Source organism: Mastigoproctus giganteus, chromosome 9 (assembly GCF_048544385.1).
Source record: "Mastigoproctus giganteus isolate SK-2022 chromosome 9, ASM4854438v1, whole genome shotgun sequence".
In the NCBI taxonomy this organism is placed as follows: Eukaryota; Metazoa; Arthropoda; class Arachnida; order Uropygi; family Thelyphonidae; genus Mastigoproctus; species Mastigoproctus giganteus.
The window spans coordinates 13,134,785-13,154,726 of NC_143583.1; the positions used below are offsets into that span (position 1 = coordinate 13,134,785).

The following is a 19,942-nucleotide window of genomic DNA, read 5'->3' on the forward strand; positions in this document are numbered from 1 at the left end:
ACAAGTTGAATCATAAAATTATCACAAATAATATTACAGATTTTTGCATATATGATAAATGTCAAGTAACCAAAGGACTTTTTGCATCAAACCCCTATAGGAAACACAAAACTAATAGTGCTACCACACATGAATACAAGCTTGGTGTATTTCAACAGACCATTATGGAATGGGATAATAGTCAGTTCAACGTATAAAATATTCATGATCTGCTATTTTGTACAAAACACAGCATACTAAAGGCACTTTACTGTTTTATTCTCACTTTCAATTTGAAATCTAAACACCTTCTTGATCTTATTACAGATATCTGTAGATTTAGATTAAGATCTAACTTCAAACTTACCAGTGATAATAATACCACCATTATTTTTAAATTTGTTTCCTGCCTGGACAATTTCAACATTAACGACTGCATTAATATTTGAAATACAGATGACCCCCGCTTAATGCTGATAATTCATTCCAGAAAAACAGAGCGCTAAGTGAATCCACACTAAGCGAGCGCTGCATTCCAATAAGGTAACATATGTATTTTTGAGTAGTTATCGGTGTCATAGGATATTTCCTAATCAATAATAAACAGTAGTGAAAAGATGCACAAATGTCGGTCAAAATATTTAATATTCAAATATTTGTACATATAAAATATTCTACATTACATATGTATATAATTATGTGGTAGCGTGTCAAAATTAAACTTAAAATTACAATTAAAATCATGAATTTAATTGATCTAAATTGATTTTAATTAATTTAATTTAATTAATGAATTTAATCATGAAATATGTGTCGATTTTGGGTTGTACTTTCGCCCTCTTCCTGCTAAAACTAAAAGGGGTTTTAATTTTAAATCTCCTGCAGCATTACCACACAACAATAAAGTAAGGGCACAAAAGGTGATATAGTTGTACAAGTTGGCACTAATGATATTAAGAATAGGAGACCGGCAGATTTACTTAACAAGTACAGGTCACTGTTGAAAAAAAGCCGTGAATTAGGGTTGAATTTGAAAATGTCTACAATTCTGCCCAAACACGATAGTAGGGAGTATATGATGAGAGTCTTGTCGATCAATTCGGCCCTGGAAAGATAGTGCAAGGCTCAAGGGGTAGAATTTTTTTCAGCCTGGTCTGTACTTGTCAGAAGGGACTGCTTCTACAGGGATGGGATACACTTAAATAGAAAGGGTGCAAGAATGTTTGCTGATGCTATCGAGGCAGCGTTAGGTGGGTCGGAAAACTGCTAGCTTGGGGGGATACAAGGACTAATAGATTAACAATAGCCACTGGCAGAGGTGAAAGTGATTCTTGCACTGTTTCTACTGGATTGAGCAGAAGCCTGGAAAACAAGATGCAGAATATTTCAGAGACTGCTGGGAGTCATTGCAGTACAAGTAAACACATGGGTTGTGTTAGGGAAGCTAAGAAAAAGAACAGGTGCATGTATACTTGCGTGTACACCAATGTTAAATAAATTTGATGAATTTCAGGTATTGCTCAAAGCATCAAAGGCAGATATTGTTCGGATATCAGAGACGTGGCGTCACACAGATATAAGGAATGCAGAACTGGAATTTGGGGAGTACAACGTCTACAGAAAGGATAGGAAGGGAGGAGGGGTTATGCTATTAGTTAAGAAACACATAAAATCCAAGGAAGTGAAGCCAGTCGACATCGCTGGACAGTGCAGTGTCGAGTCAGTTTGGTGTGTCATAAGCATTGGGAGATCAAAATTGAGAGTAGGAGTGTGCTATAGGCCTAATGACTCTGATGAGTATAATAAGAAACTGTACAGGGAAATAGAGTGAGCCAGTAAATCAGAGAGTCTTATAATGGGGGATTTTAATTTCCCAGATATTGACTGGAATTTGGAGGCTGGTCACTCACACACTAGCAGGGCTTTTGTGGATTTATTGGATGATTGTTTTCTACATCAGCATGTTCGAGAGGCAACTACAGGGAGTAATACTCTTGATTTGATTATCAGTAGTGATTCTTCTGCAGATAGAGGAACCAAGGTGTGGCAGTGATCACAGTGTGCTGAAGTGGGATTTACTCAAAGTGGTAACTACTATCAGGGGTAAAGGGAAGGGTTATTGCTTTCTAAGGGCAACTATGATGGTTTGAGACAGTATTTAAATTCTATACAGTGGGACCAACTGATGATGTTACCAACAGCAAATTCAAAATGGGGAGCATTCAAATAACTTATCTTGGAAGCTACTAGGCTTTGGATACCAACTAAGAAATATTGTTCAAGGTTTAGGCCTAAATGGATGTCAGATGAACTAATGAGGCATATGGCAGAGAAGAAAAATGCATGGGATACATATAAATTAACACGTGACACAGAAGCCTATGATGGATATAAGTTGATCTGTAACCAAGTTACAAAGGAGGTTAGGCATGCGAAGACAGATTACGAGAAATCTTTGGCAAGGGATGCAAAGAAAAACAGCAAAGAGTTCTTTACTTATGTAAACTCTAGAAGGGGATGAATCAGATTGGTCCACTTAGCATTAGCATTAGTAGAGGCATTTGATGGAAGAAAGCAAGCTTATGTAGCATCAGCCAAAAAAAAAAAAAAAAACCCACTTCCACTTCACCCCTCTGTTCGTTCAAAATACCTGTCCAGCTGAGCCTTAAACTTATTTAGACTATCAACCTCCACGACAAGGGATGGAAGTCTGTTCCACCAACCAACTTGATATAGATGGTTCAACTGTTGATGATCCTCCTCAGGTAGCTAACAAACTAAATGAATATTTTGCATCGACATTCACACATGAGGAGTTATTGAGCGAGGGGAATGCCAGAGGTGTATTCAACTCTGGCAGTAAGCTAGATAATCTTGTAATAACTGAGAGTAAAGTGGAAGAGAAATTGTTGAAGATAAACACAAGAAAGGCACCTTGGGTGGATGGGATCTATCCAGATATATTAAAGGAGGCAGCAAAGGAAGAAAGCAAACCCTTCCATAATTATGAGAACTTCCTTGGACTCAGAGGAGGTACCCATAGACTGGAGATGTGCAAATGTGACCCCAATTCACAAAGGAGGATCAAAGGCTGACACAAGTAATTATAGACCTGTGAGTTTAACTTCTGTTCCAGGAAAATTAATGGAGGCACTGATTAAAGAAGCACTGCAGGATCATCTGGACAAGACTTCAGTTATAGCTCGGACACAGCATGGTTTTGTTAAGGGGAAGTCTTGCCTGACCAATTTGATTGGATACTATGATGCAGTCAGAAAAGAACTGGATGCAGGGAATAACTTTGATATTAAATACTTGGACCTTAAAAAGGCTTTTGATACTGTTGCACATGGAAGACTGCTGCACAAATTGGAGCAGTGTGGCATTGGAGGCAAATTGCTGCTAGAGATAAAGGGGTGGTTGAGGGGGAGAAGACAGAGAGTGGTAATCAATGGACACTGCTCATCGTGGAATAATATTATTAGTGGAGTCCCTCGGGGTTCAGTGTTGGGTCCATTATTGTTTTCTGTATTTATAAATAATATTGATGATGGTATATCAAGCTTAATGTCCAAGTTTGCAGACGATACGAAGGTTGGCAGGGTTGTCAAGGACACTACTGACACTATGCTACTGCAACAGGATCTGGAAAGGTTGAGCAGATGGGCTGAGAGGTGACAAATGAAGTTTAACATTGACAAATGTAAAGTACTACATATGGGAAACAGCAACCCCTGAGCACCATATCAACTCTGTGGTACTACACTGACAGTGGTAGGAATGAAAAGGACCTGAAGTTCTCTGAGCAGTGCAGACAGGCTGCAAGAGTAGCTCATGGTGTCTTATCAATGTTATACAGGAATTTTTCTAGCAGGGATAAGGAGGTGATTATTCCCTTGTATAAGGCAATGGTCAGGCCACACCTTAAGTACTGTATACAGGTCTGGAGGCCTCATTTCAAGAAGGATATAGAGCTGCTGGAACGAGTACAGAGAAGGGCAACAAGATTAGTGAATGGAACAAAGGGTTGCTCTTACGAAGAAAGGCTTAAGTTTTGCAAATTACAGTGTCTAGAGACTAGACACCGGTGAGGTGATCTGAAAGAGGTGTATAAAGCCTTGAATGGTTTGAGCATGCTCAGTGCTGATGGGATTCTGCCTCTTGCTCAGAATAATCACCTGAGACGGCATAAATTCAAATTGAGGAAAGACAGATGTAGGATAGATGTGTAGAAATTTGCCTTTAGCCAGCGGGTAGTTGGTTGGTGGAACAGACTTCCATCTGCTGTTGTGAAAGTTGATAGCCTAAATAAATTTAAGGCTCAGCTGGACAGGTATTTTGAACGAACGGAGGGGTGAAGTGGAAATTTTTTTTTTTTTTTTTTGGCTGATGCTGCATAATCTAGCTTTCTTGCATCATATGCCTCTGCTAATGCTAAACCAATCCTTTGCCGATTTGAAACCTGGCATGTTTTTTTCCTCTTTCAAAATGAAACTTCTTTTTTGGCATTCGTTTTCCAAAAAAGTCCTACTTCATCTATTTAAAAACTTGTTGAGAAGTATAACACATAACACCCCTCTTCAATAATTTTAACAAGTTCTTTTTTGAAAGTTTCAGCTTGATCTGCACTTGCAGCTTCTTCTTGGATTTTAAATCTATTCAATCAGCCCTTTCTAGTTTTAAACGGTTCCACTTTTTTTTTCAGATGAGTTTTCTTCAGATCATCATATAGGTTAATCTCTCTCGCTGTTTTTTTTTTTTTTTTTATAATATTTAACTTAACTGAATTTTGCATTTGATATTATCTTCAGTAAAATTAGTTAAAGTCTCTCCATTTTAATTCTAATAGCCGGCCTAGTCCTAGTTGCTTGCGGTGGAACAGCTATCTTTCCAGCTGCTAAAATTAATTCTTTATTTTTTATAATTGTTCTTACAGTTAAACCTGCCAGTCCTAAATTATGGCACACATCCGCTTGTCATTGATCAGAATCGATTCGCTTCCAAGCGTCTAATTTAATTTTCAAATTCAGTCTTTTTCTTACATTTGTATTCTTCGTACTGCTTCCAGACGTTGTTGCTTTTTCATTCTTATCAGCCATTATTAACTCTTCAAAAATGTAACTGCAGTGGTTGCATTAATTATGATACAATGTTTGAATAAACTGTCCGTTATGCACAATGTCTAATACTGTACTGAGTGATGACTAGACTTCGGATAAATGCATATAACGCAAATATTACAAGCAATATACTTGATTATTTTTTTAAATGTTGATCTCGGAAATACGTAACAAGTCACTGTACTGTAATTAAATTAGCGTGTGAGAAAATTTCACTGAGCACAGGAAAATTTCTCAAGTCGGCGTGTGAAATGTTTTAATGATATTTTGCTATTTATTTTCAAGCTATCGACTTCATCAAATGAAACGATTTCGTTAAATATGCCAAAAATGCAATCTGCAAAAGAGCGTTATAGTGATTTGTGACAGTGTTATAGTCAGATACGAGTTATAATACAAAAACAGCATTATAGAGAGACAGCGTAAAGCGGCCCGCGTTATAATGAGCGCCTTCTGTAAACTACTCCCAGCCTGCTACCATAACTTGAACATTATATCGAGATTTAGATACGATAAAGCTTTTGGACTCAGAGTCTGCAATTATAAGCAACTAGCCACTAACATGGACAAATTTAATCCTGAACCTGCTTCCAATGGTTGCATTTGCCAACAGACCAATTTCCAACCTTTTATCGCCAAATACTATGGCTATATTATAAGAGGCTGTTGTTGTTATTTGGTTTTTAGGAGTATTAGCAACTAAGGCCATATTGCTTTGGGGTGCAATATGCGGTGGTCATTCCCTGACCTTTCCGCACCCTCTATATTTGGTGGTCACGGGCTCGAACCCCAGTCTAATCAAGAAGAGTGTGCTACGCACTGTCGCTCCAGCCCACCTGGCTACGGAGGCGCCGCCTTTATAAGAGGCAATTTAGAAATTATCCATAACGAGGAACTCAGAAACATCATGTCTTATGGCTTCAAATACAAGACATATCATAAGATAAACTTCAAACCCTTCAAAAAACAGTTATACCAAGATTTGCTTAACTTTTAACAAGATTTGCTGTTTCAAGCTCTCCTACCTGCACACCATACCAATCGAAGCTTTCCAATTATGGATAAATTCAGTATTAACGGCTATGCTACAAAATTGTAAGTCATCTTTTCCACAAATACAACCACCTGCAGGAAAACAATTCGATGCTTACATATTAAAACAGCAATTGGCTGACTTACAGAAACATTTCATCATCACCTCCGTTGATAAAGCTGCATGCAATTATGCTATAATCTGCAAAAATCTCTATACATTAAATGCAGAATTAAATTCCAGTACAACCTACAAGTTCATCACTATTAACAGCAGTATCATTATAAGAAGTTGATTGCATTTAGCAAGAAACTTAATCTCAGCTTTAATAATTACAAATCTCCCTATATTTATTTCATTCCCAAGTTCCATAAAAACCCCACAAGCATCAGGTTCATTACTTCCTACAAATACAGTTATGCCCATAAACCTTTCAAAACACTGGAAAGGTTGCTAAAACCTATCATGGATATCCTTCCTGAGAATAATTAATAACAAATTTCCGGTTATTAATGCTCTAAAAACTAATAACACCATTCATGCGCAAACTTTTGACTTCAATAGTCTATTCACCAGCATAGACCAAACCAACTTAAAATCGGTACTAAATAAAATTTACAACTACAAAGATGTTATTGGTTGTAAGTCAGTTTTTTTGAACAACCTCATTAATCTTAGTGTTTCCAACAATTACATTTTTGATGGAAAATCTATACACTTGCAAACTATAGGTACCCCCATGGGCAGCTCCGCTAGCTGTGTCTTAGCTAACCTATATCTATACTGGTCTGAGACAGCACTGTTGTTGTTATTAGGTTTTTAGGAGCATTAGCAACTAAGGCCATATTGCTCCAGGGATATGCGGTGGTCATTCCCTGACCTTTCCACATCCTCCGTATTTGGTGGTCACGGGCTTAAACCCTGGTCTAATCAAGAAGCGGGTGCTATGCACTGCTGCTCCTGCCCACCTGGCTATGGAGGCACCTGAGACAGCACTACCTTCCGACATACAGCTTTAAAGATACATTGATGACTTGTTAATTTTCAACTACCCTACTTTTAAACAGAACTTTGCTGGTTTTACCCTTCAGAACTTACTCTGGATAAAACAAATAATAATGACCTTTCAGCCAATTACTTAGAATTAGTTATAAATATCAACAGCCCTCATACTTCTATCAACATATATAACAAAAGAGATGCTTTTAGCTTCAACGTAGTCAGACTTACCGATTGACATTCTAACATCTCTAAAAAAGTTTATGCAAACATAAAGGGATATTTCTTCGGAAATAAATTGATATTAATAATAATAATTCTTTCCCAATGCAAAAGAATTGTGCAACTATATGCAATAGTTTAAGTCTATTTTCAGACAACATTAAGCTACTTCATAATAAATTAGGAGGATGTCTTTGTGTGTGCACGATGTAAGGAGTGCAAGGAAATCAGGCGACAACTCAGCGTTGTTATGGGCCTTTATGAGAGCTTGAAGGACAGGGTGGATGCCCTCGAAGGAAATAAATTGAGGGGCCCATCAAGCTCTCAGCCGCCCACATCAATGCCAGAGCTTGCACTTGGTCATCAGGCAACACAGAGGCAGCTCCCTAGGCAGAATGCACTGGTCCCACAGGAACTAGTAGTTGTTGGTGACTCTATTGTCAGGGAAGCGGGGAACATGCTTTGCAAAAAGGATAGGTGGAATAGGACCAGGGTATGTCTGCCAGGGGCAAAGGTTGATGACGTTGTAGAGCGGATATCATCTTTTAAGGGCACAAAAGGTGATACAGTTGTACACTTTGGCACTAATGATATTAAGAGTAGGAGACCGGCGGAATTACTTAGCAAGTACAGGTCACTGTTGAAAAAAAGCCATGAATTAGGGTTGAATTTGAAAGTGTCTGCAATTCTGCCCAGACACGATAGGAGGGAGTATATGATGAGAGCCCTGGCTACCTGAGACCTGGCTACGGAGGCGCCTCCTTATGAAAGCATTAGTATAAAAGGGAGCTAATACCAAATGCTTGTATTATAAGGAAAAATTATGTAGGTCAAAACATGCTGAGAAACAAATCTAAAACGAAACCAAAAATATAATAAGAAGTGAACGATACCTGGAGTTTTCAAGAAATGCGTAGCAGAAATAAGCTGGCGGGAAAAATATAAATAGTAGAAGGAAAAAGAATGGGAGATGAAGCGCACATATTCAGTAGAGTAGATGATTGCATGCAAACTTCAACCACATTAGCAATATATCTACAAAATGAAGCAAATTATAGCAGCGCAACAGACTTAATAGTAAGCTGCAAAGCAATGCGAAACAGTGGGAAAATAGTGACCTCTATTTTCGTATTTAGAACAAGTGTGTGGAGATAATATAAAATTAGCACTGGAAAAAGAAATGCAGTTGGAATAGCAGGACTTTACCATGATAAAGTCATACAAAATTACAAAAATAAACACACTACCTTTCACAGATAAGAAGTGTTGAACAAAACAAAGGCAGTGCCAAAAAAAATGAAGAACAAATTTATATACAATAGACCAAATGATGAGACTACATTATACTAAGCTGAATAGTCTTATATAAGGGAATGATCGTAAGCGTATCAGAGTATAGAAAGCAAGAATCACCAAACGTTTTGAGATAGAGAAAGATTAATAATTATAATCTGTAGTCCAAAAAGATATATACTAAGAATCCAGTTTTGAAAGAATCTAATTTAAATCCATAGATGAAAGAATGTGATATAATTCCATGGATATAAGTAACATGGTGACTTTAGGTCCATTGGTGGTGTAGTTAAGAATCCAAATATAAAAGAATAGGAAATAAGTCCACGTATATGAAATAATTCCAATGAACCAATAAATGGATGTCTATAGACTTTGTAGTTAGAAGACTATAGAAAATAATTTTTTAATAAGATTAGTGGTAAAAATCAAGTCACTAAAATCTAAAGGCAGCTATACAATTTTAGTAGAAATGTCAGGTGGATTTTCAAAGGTATGAAAGAATAAGAAATAACTTCATGTATATGAAACTAGTTGAATCCACAGGTAGTATTAGGTGTGAATTCACTGTTTAAAAAATAGTAAATAAATCCAACTATAAGGAACTAGTTGACTTTATATCCAATGGGCTATAGTTAAGAATGAAAGAACAGGAAACAAGTCTATAGACACGAAACAGTTCAATCTTAAGATGGAAGAACATAAAGTAATTCCAAGGAATCAAATAAGTGGATTGGATGTCTCTATACCTAATAGAAGCTGATAGTCATTGTGGAGTTGATAGTTTAAATAAATTTAAGGAGAAACTAGACAAACATTTAGAGGGAACTGCTTTGTAATTTTTTTTATTTATTTATTTATTTTTTTTAATTTTATTATTATTATTATTATTATTATTTTTTTGGCTGATGCTGCATAAGCTCATACACTTGCTTCCTTGCATCACATGCCACTACTACTACTACTAATAATAATAATGGTGTAGTTAGGAGATTGTATAAAGTGATTTATACAAAGATTAGTGGTAAAGACCAGTCACTAAAATTTGAAGGCAGCTATACAATTTCAGTAGAAAATTCAGAGATGGATTTTCAAAGGTATAATATTAGCATTAGTAGAGGCATTTGATGCAAGAAAGCAAGTTTATGCAGCATCAGCCAAAAAAAAAAAAAATATTAAAATAATAAAAAAAATAAATAATAAATAAATAAATAAAAAAAAATAACCACTTCACCCCTCTGTTCGTTCGAAATACCTGTCCAGCTGAGCCTTAAACTTATTTAGGCTATCAACCTCCACGACAAGGGATGGAAGTCTGTTCCACCAACCAACCATCCGCTGGCTAAAGGCAAATTTCCTCACGTCTATCCTACATCTGTCTTTCCTCAAATTGAATTTATGCCCTCTCAGGTGATTACTCTGAGCAAGAGGAACAATCCCATCAGCATTGAGCATGCTCAAACCATTCAAGGCTTTATACACCTCTATCAGATCACCTCGCTGGTGCCTAGTCCCCAGACACTGTAATTTGCAAAACTTAAGCCTTTCTTCGTAAGAGCACCCCTTTGTTCCATTCACCAATCTTGTTGCCCTTCTCTGTACTCGTTCCAGCATCTCTATATCCTTCTTGAAATGAGGCCTCCAGACCTGTATGCAGTACTCTAGGTGTGGCCTGACCATTGCCTTATACAAGGGAATAATCACCTCCTTATCCCTGCTAGAAAAATTCCTATATATCATTGACAATACACCATGAGCTACTCTTGCAGCCCATCTGCACTGCTCAGAGAACTTCATATCTGCCTGCACAACCACCCCCAGGTCCCTTTCATTCTCTACCACTGTCAGTGTAGTACCACAGAGTTGATATGTTGCTCTGGGGTTGCTGTATCCAATATGTAGTACTTTACATTTGTCAATGTTAAACTTCATTTGCCACCTCTCACGGCCCATCTGCTCAACCTTTCCAGATCCTGTTGCAGTAGCATAGTGTCAGTAGTGTCCTTGACAACCCTGCCAACCTTCATATCATCTGCAAACTTGGACATTAAGCTTGATATACCATCATCAGTATTATTTATAAATACAGAAAACAATAATGGACCCAATACTGAACCCTGAGGGACTCCACTAATAACATTAGTCCACGATGAGCAGTGTCCATTGATTACCACTCTCTGTCTTCTCCCCCTCAACCACCCCTTTATCCATAGCAGCAATTTGCCTCCAATGCCACACTGCTCCAATTTGTGCAGCAGTCTTCTATGTGCAACAGTATCAAAAGCCCTTCTAAGATCCAAGTATATAATATCAAAGTTATTCCCTGCATCTAGTTCTTCTGTGACTGCATCATAGTATCCAATCAAATTGGTCAGGCAAGACTTCCCCTTAACAAAACCATGCTGTGTCTGAGCTATAACTGAAGTCTTGTCTAGATGATCCTGCAGTGCTTCTTTAACCAGTGGCTCCATTAATTTTCCAGGAACAGAAGTTAAACTAACAGGTCTATAAATACTTGTGTCAGCCTTTGATCCTCCTTTGTGATTTGGGGTCACATTTGCACATCTCCAGTGCATGGGTACTTTCCCTGAGTCCAAGGAAGCTCTCATAATTATGGCTAAGCGTTTGCTTACTTCCTTTGCTGCCTCCTTTAATATAACTGGATAGATCCCATCTACCCCAGGTGCCTTTCTTGTATTTATCTTCAACAATTTCTCCTCCACTTTACTCTCAGTTATTATGTTAACACATGTTTGAAAAATCCAAGACCCAAAGGAATTATGCAAATTCTACATATAACATAAACCCAAACTTAAAACAAATTACTAGAGGTCAACAAAGACTAAACATGGGTAGTGAATTATAAATAATTTCATGAATGATTATTAAAACTAATCCAATGGATAAATGAGAAAAGTGAAAACCTAACAGTAGAAACTTAGTGAGCAAAGAGACCAAAGTAATCATTCCAAAGAAAATACTTGCATCAGAAATCATGTATAGCTATTACTTACCAAGTAGTGGAATTCCACTAGATTATTTTACAACTATACAAATACGATTAGAACTGACCAATTCATAGTAAATTATAACTGAATTTATTTCTGATAAAAGAGTCTCTTTATCACAGGAACGAAAATTCGTTCCTGCGATCACGACATACGGTCGAAAAGCATTGTCAGCTTCAGGAAGGAAAATCGTTTTTGCAAATTTTTTCGTTAAATTTCTTTTAATTAATTTAATTTTTAATTGTGTTAGATTGATTTTTAATTAATTTTTTATTTTTTACTGTAATGTAAGATTTTAGATTTTTTTGTTTTAATTGCTGGAGAGTATCATATGGAAGTGTTCTAACGTATTTATTTTTGGGACACCCTGAACATGCAAAGAGTCATACCATTCCACTAGATTTTGGCATTTCCCTTCTTTTCTTATTCTTTTTCTATATAGATGGAAAACTTCATTATGTTTAAGTCACAGGTATTATTATAACAGCAAGATTGTCTTTTAGGAGCATTAGCAACTAAGGCCATATTGCTCCGGGATATGCGGTGGTCATTCCCTGAATGACCTTTCCGCATCCTCCGTATTTGGTGGTGACGGGCTCGAACCCCGGTCTAATCAAGAAGCGTGTGCTAAGCACTGCTGCTCCTTCCCACCTGGCTACGGAGGCGCGCGCGCGCGCGTGTGTGTGTGTGTGCGCGTGCGTGTGCGCAAATGTAAAATCTCACATACACAACAAACGGGGGATAGAAATTAAGAAAGCAATCACTTGCTAGTCATACAAAACAGCTTGTTTTTGAAGAGTAATTAATCATAACAAACTTGTCCCACTTAATCTTATGGAACTGGAAAGATGACATAAATTGAAAGGGGAATTCTCTAAATAGATTTCAAACAGATTAAAAAAAAATGAAGGGCATATGAGTTATTACCTACAACATTTGTTTTATTTTTAAAGCTACTATTACATATGCTTTGGACTTCTTTGCATAATTTAACCAACATTTTACTTAAAATCATATTATAAAATAAAGAATGCTAAAAATTTTGTATTTTGAATATGAATATATTACAGTAAATGACATATGTGAAACTGAATTACCTTGCACCAGTGACATTTTAATACAATAGATCTCCAGCCATCAATTTCAGCATCATCCCACTTTTCAAGTTTTAAGAAAGCTTGAGATCGGTTTCCATACAGAACAGCACTATAGGGACTGAAATAGAATATAAACAAATGCTTTTAATGCTTTTTTTTTTTTTTTTTTTTTTTAATAAAGTCAAGAGTTTTAGAGTAGTTTTGCGAGGGCATAGAAAACTGCATTTAAGAAACTGTCGGTAGATTTTAAAATAGTTACAGTTGTCCAGAGTTTGTCAAATTGGAAACTGGAATGTAGTATAATATCAACAAAACTATGGATAAAATTTTCAGTCAGAAGGTTTAAAAAAGGAGAGCAAGTGAAATAACAGTCTTGAAAGATGTACAGAAAGTTGAAAGATGTCTCATTTGCCACTGCCTGCAGCAGTGAGTGACAAGAGAGAAAGCTAACCAAAAATTTGTAAAAATTTAGATATGTCATATGGAAAGCTGCCTTTCAGATATTTTTTTTTTTTTTTTTTTTAGGAACATTAGCAACTAAGGCCATATTGCTCTGGGATATGCAGTGGTCATTCCCTGACCTTTCCGCATCCTCCGTATTTGGTGGTGACAGGCTCGAACCCCGGTGTAATCAAGATGCGTGTGCTACGCACTGCTGCTCCTTCCCACCTGGCTACAGAGGTGGCTTTTTTTTTTTTTTTTTTATGAATACCACAAATACAAAAGGTATCACAACCTATAGTAGTTAGGAGCATTCATGGGCTGAAGGTTGAGAAGATGAAAGCACATACTTGTTGACATACGGAGATTGTTCAATTTCTGAACAATCTCCGTATATTACGGAGATTGTTCAGAAAAACGGAAGCTGATGGAATAAATGAGGGATATGAAGAGTTGGTTCTGTGAGTTTGAAGTTGGGCAATAGAAGGATGTTAGCTGGTTGTGGCACATGTTTGGACTGGTTTGGAAAAGAGAGAGAGAGGGAGAATTATAGCAGCCAATTCAGAAGAATAATACCCATGGAAATATCTGTAAAAAAGGCATGCAGCAGAAACAACATCTATGAGACAGAGAGTAGAGTTTTAGAAGAGCTGGGACATTAACTAACTAAATTTCCCTCTTTTCAATAGTCTAGAAGCCTGAAAGAGGATATGGGAGTACTGCCACACATGACTGGATTTGAGATGAAATAGGCCTCCGGCTATATTTAAATTTGAGGCCCCTTTAATATATATATATATATATATTGTGTGTGAATAATAATTCCTTAATAAAAATGTAAAATAAGAGGTCAAAAATGCTTCATGTTTTTTGACTTGAAAAATAAAATAAAAATAAAAACAATTTTGATAGAAACTTTTAACTTATTTATTGTACAATAAAAGGGTAAGAATAAAATTTAAACACTAAATAAGTTAAGTTTAAGTATGCTTTTATATTACATGTTTTCTTCATTTATTATTATTATTAGAAATTAAAATTTTTATCCCTTCTTTAGAAAATATTTACACTGTAAATGAGGTCCCTCTTTGGGTGAGGACCCTGGTCAAAACTAGTTTGGCCATAGCGTTAACACGACCCTGCTGCCACAGATGTGGGAACAATATTTCATGGTAGGATGGGTTTGAGATTTATAGAGAATGAGTAGCTGTTTGGAGGAAAGTAACACCGAGAGCGAAAGAGAAAAGCCAGTTTTATTTTTTTTTTTTCAATGCAGAAGCAGCATTATTTGTGATGTGCTTAATCCAAGAGAGATTAGAAGTCAGGGTAATCCTTAATAGATATATGTGATCTTGTCTAGAAATCTGAGTGTCATTGAAGATAAGAATAGAAGCAGAAGAAGAATCCTTTTTGCGAGGTATAAGACAGAACTTGGTTTTGTGAAATGAACAAAATGTGCTCAAAAGGTGTTCAGATCTTTTTGCAGATAAGTTTGTTCTATTAGTTTTAATATACAGGCAGTTCCAACATAATGAGTTTTTTTTTTTCAAATATCAAGTATCAACAGAATAGAAAATATGAACATTAATTCCAATAAATAAATCCTAAACATTCATAAATACAGCATTTTAAACCACACACATGACTAAACAATACATTACTACTGTGCGTGCGTTTATTTGTTCAGGCAGAGATAAGGAGAGAGGTCCAACTCTTAAAGAATTTTGGAAAGAATTCCATATTTTAGATGATACAATCAAAATAATAAAACAAGCCTGGGAAAAAATTCAGACAAGTACATGAAGGGAGTTTGGAATAAATTCTGTCATCAGTTTATTGATAATTTTGAAGGATTTCAAGACCATTTATGTTTCAAAAATGAAACATAAATAGTCGTTAATATTGCTAACCAATTGCAGATTGAGGTTTCTATAACTGACATAAAGGTTGGCAGGGTTGTTAATGACAGTAATGGCAGTGTGCTACTGCAACAGGATCTAGATAATTTGGGCAGATGGGCTAAGAAGTGGCAACTTAAGTTTAACCTTGACAAATGCAAAGTACTGCATATGGGTAGAAGTAACACCATAGAAATGTACCAACTGTGTGGTACTACACTTAAGGTGGTAGAAAATGAAAAAGACTTGGGAGTAATTGTGCAGTCAGATATGAAGTTTTCTGAGCAATGCAGACAGGCTGCCAGAGCAGGTCATCGGGTTTTGTCAATGATATATAGGAATTTTGCTAGCAGGGGAAAAAGAGGTGATTGTCCCTCTATATAAGGCAATGGTCAGCCCAAGCCTTGAGTACTGCGTACAGGTCTGGAGGCCTCATTTTAGGAAGGATGTAGATTTACTTGAGCGTGTACAGAGAAGGGCAACAAGATTGGTGAGGGGAATGAAGGGATCCTCTTACCAAGAGAGGCTTAAGTTCTCCAAATTGCAGTGGCTGGAGACTAGGCACCTGCGCGGTGATCAGATTGAGGTGTATAAGGCCTTGAATGGGTTGAGCACGCTGAATTCTGATGGGATCCTTCCACTTGTTCAGATTACGAACCTAAGGGGGCCCAAATTCAAATTAAGAAAAGACAGATGTAGAATAGATGTGCGGAAATTTGCCTTTGGCCAGCGGGTGGTTAATTGCTGGAACAAACTTCCACCTGTCGTTGTGGAAGTTGAGAGGTTAAATAAATTTAAGGAGGAACTGGACAGGCATTTGGAGGGAATGGTGTGATTTTTTTTTTTTTTTGGCTGATGCTGCATAAGCTCATACACTTGCTTTCTTGCATCACATGTCACTACTACTACTACATCACTGATCTGCTTCAAACACACAATGGAGAGCTCACAAATGAAGACTTCCTTGAAATGGCAAAATGTGAAGAAGCTGAGGAAGAAGACTGAACAACTAAAACTCCTGTTCATTCCTTCACTCTCATGGGGCTTGATGAAGCTTTTCAACACAGAAAAAGCAAATGAGATTTGAGTCACAAGGTTCAAATTTTGAGTGCACTAGAAAAGTTGCTACAGATTAAAAAAAATGCTTATGGATGCTATTGTGAAATTTATAAAGAAAAGAAAAGATTTTGAAACAAATGACCCGAAGCATTTCCGAAGAAGACAACTCCCATGTGCTTCCAGCAAACCAACGAGTGCGGAGCCAACAATGAGTGAAGAACCATCAACGAGTGGCATTTAGTCGATGATGATGAAGAATAAACATTAACATTTGTATTGACATAAATAATTTCTTTATTATTAAAATTTGCTTGAGTTTAAAGGCTATGTTTTAATTTCTTTGGATAAATAAATCATTGTTTAAGCATAAATTATTTTTTGTTGACTTTATTTAACATTTGGCACGCTATGGTCATAGTTGCCAATGTGCCCAATAAATCCCGAAACAAAAAAACAAACAATTTAACATTATAGTGAATTGGGGATATATTTGCACATCTCCAGTAATTGGACTCAGGGGAGGTCCCCATGGACTCGAGATGTGCAAATGTATCCCCAATTCACAAAGGGGGATCGGAGGGTGACACAAGTAATTACAGACCAGTTAGTTTAACTTCTGTTCCGGGTAAAATAATGGAGTCACTGGTTAAAGATGCATTGCAGCAATAATTCAGACACAGCATGGGTTTGTTAAGGGAAAGTCTTGTCTGACAAATTTGATAGGATATTATGATGTGGTTACAAAGGAACTGGATGCAAAAAATAATTTTGATATCATACATTTGGATTTCAGCAAAGCTTTTGACACTGTTGCACATGGAAGACTATTGTACAAATTGGAGCAGAATGGTATAAAGGGTAAGTTGCTACAATGGATAAAAGGATGGTTGAGTGGGAGAAGACAGAGGGTGGTAATTAATGGGTGCTGCTCTTCGTGGACTAATGTTATTAGTGGAGTCCCATAGGGTTCGGTGTTGGGTCCTCTGTTGTTTTGTATATTTATCAATGATATTGATGAAGGTATATCAGGCTGTGTCGAAGTTTGCAGATGATACAAAGGTTGGCAGGGTTGAGTAATGGCAGTGTATTACTGCAACAGGATCTAGAAAATTTGGGCTGAGAAGTGGCAACTGAAGTTTAACATTGACAAATGCAAAGTACTGCATATGGGTAGAAGTAACCCCAGAGAAACGTACCAGCTGTGTGGTACTATACTTAAGGTGGTAGAAAATGAAAAAAACCTGGGAATAATTGTGCAATCAGATATGAAGTTTTCTGAGCAATGCAGACAGGCTGCCAGGGCAGGTCATGGGGTTTTGTCAATGATATATAGGAATTTCGCTAGCAGGAAGGAGGTGATTGTCCCTCTATATAAGGCAATGGTCAGGCCGTGCCTTGAGTATTGCGTACAAGTCTGGAGGCCTCATTTTAGGTAGGATGTAGTTTTGTTTGAGCATGTACAGAGAAAGGCAACAAGATTGGTGAGGGGAATGAAGGGATCCTCTTACCAAGAAAGGCTTAAGTTCTTAAAATTGCAGTGGCTGGAGACTAGGCACCTGCGTGGTGATCTGATTGAGGTGTATAAGGCCTTGAATGGGTTGAGCACGCTGAATTCTGATAGGATCCTTCCACTTGTTCAGATTACGAACCTAAGGGGGCATAAATTCAAATTAAGAAAAGACAGATGTAGAATGGATGTGCGGAAATTTGCCTTTAGCCAGCAGGTGGTTAATTGCTGGAACAAACTTCCATCTATCGTTGTGGAAGTTGATAGCTTAAATAAATTTAAGGAGGAACTGGACAGGCATTTGGAGGGAATGGTGCGATTTTTTTTTTTTTTTTGGCTGATGCTGCATAAGCTCATACACTTGCTTTCTTGCATCAAATGCCACTACTACTATTACTATGGTCAAATTTTACTGTTGAGAACGTAACCCCTGTTTTTAACATTACATCTATGGGAAATAAATTGCTGCTTTATGAGCATGCGTGTGTGCTAGAGACAAATTAACTTGTAAAGTTGGAAACTATCTGTATATGATGTATTCAGTAGTAGTAATAAAAGTGAGGAGGACTTGTATGAAGTAATGAAATTTTTGGATATGGCCTACATACGCCAAGAATATACCCAATTCCTCAACATAAAGTAGCCTTGACAATGCCCTCCACCCTGCATATACACTACTTGGACTCTTTTCAGTCACTATCTGGCAGAAGGCAGTGAGATTATAAACTAGCTGATCTGGATGTCTCCTAGAGAGTTACCAATAGGTTCGGTCCAATGGACTATCTAGTGGCCAGCCTGCAAACAACATTTTTTTTTTTTTTTTTTTTTTATGTGAACCCCAAACACGACAGGTATTAGAACCTATAGTACTTAGTACCGTGCTTGGGTTTGAGGTTAAGAAGACGAAAGAAGATATTTGTTGACATTGGACTTGAACTTCTGTAGATTGTAATTTTCAGGAAATATGTATAAAGGAAGGTTGTTCCAGAAAACGGCAGTTGAATGAATAAATGAGGAAGATTAAAAAGTTGGTTCTGTGGGTTTGAAGTTGGACAGTAAATGGATGTTGGCGGCACGTGTTTGGACTGTTTTGAAAGAGAGAGCAGGAATTATAGAAGCCAATTCAGAAGAACAGTGCCCATGGAAGTATCTGTAGAAGAGGCATGCAGCAGAAACAGTGCGTCTATGAGAAAGCGAGTGGAGAGACTCTGTCAGAGATGAATCATTAATTAACCTAACTGCCCGCTTCTGAATGGAATCAAGAAGCCTGAGAGAGGTTTTGGAGGCACCACCCCAGATGTGGGAACAATATTCCATGGCAGGGCGAACTTGCGATTTATACAGAGTGAGCAGCTGTTTGGAAGAAAAGTAACGCCGAGAGCAAAAGAGAAAGCCAAGTTTTTTAGATGCAGAGGAAGCAATATTTGTAATGTGCTTGTGCCAAGAGAGATTAGAAGTCAGGGTAATCCCCAAAAGAGATATATCATTTTGCCTAGAAATCAGAGTGTCACTAAAGATAAGCATAGGAGTAGAAGAATCCTTTTTGCAAGATATAAGACAAGACTGAGTTTTAGAAGGGTTGAAATCAACTAAGTTGTCTTTGCCCCATTGGATAATTACCTGAAGATCGGCATTTAAGGAATTGGTAGCAGATTTTCGAGAAGTTGAAGCTGATTGAGCAGGACAAGGTTTCTCAAAATGGAAAGTGGAATGCAATGTGCTATCATCGGCAAAACTATGGATAGGATTTTCAGTCAATGGAAGAAGGTCATTGATATACAAGAGGAAAAGAGTGGGGGAAAGAACTGAACCTTGGGGGACACCATCATTAGTGGAGAAGTTAGAAGACAGAGAGCCATCTACCATCACCCTCAGTGAGCGATCAGAGAGAAAACTGGATAACCAATTACTAAAAACAGTTGGCAAACCATAAGATGGAAGCTTGTTTAGAAGACCTTTATGCCAAACACAATCAAAAGCCTTTGAGATGTCAAGAGCAACTACTTGTGTTTCACCAAACCTTTCCATTGAATTAGTCCATAAATGGGTAACATAAGCCAGAATATCTCCAGTGGATCGACACTGACGGAATCCATACTGGTGATCGTTGATCAGACGGAAAGTTTCTAGGTACTTTAAGAGTTGGCGGTTAATTGATTTCTCCATTACTTTAGAAAGAGTAGAAGTAATTGCAATGGGACGATAATTGGATGGGAGGGATTTGTCACCCTTTTTAGGAATTGGCTGGATATGAGCAAATTTCCAAGCAGAAGGAAAAACAACACC

At 37.3% G+C, this 19,942-nt stretch overlaps 1 protein-coding gene across 1 annotated transcript in view; it reads right to left on the reverse strand.

Moving 5' to 3' along the window:
• Positions 1–19,942, reverse strand: part of LOC150080055 (uncharacterized) — a 390,832-nt gene that overhangs the window by 189,343 nt on the left and 181,547 nt on the right. The window contains exon 10 of the mRNA XM_090381645.1: positions 12,752–12,869. Within this exon, the coding sequence (XP_090237771.1) occupies positions 12,752–12,869 (118 nt within the window). The remainder of the gene's footprint in view (positions 1–12,751; positions 12,870–19,942) is intronic.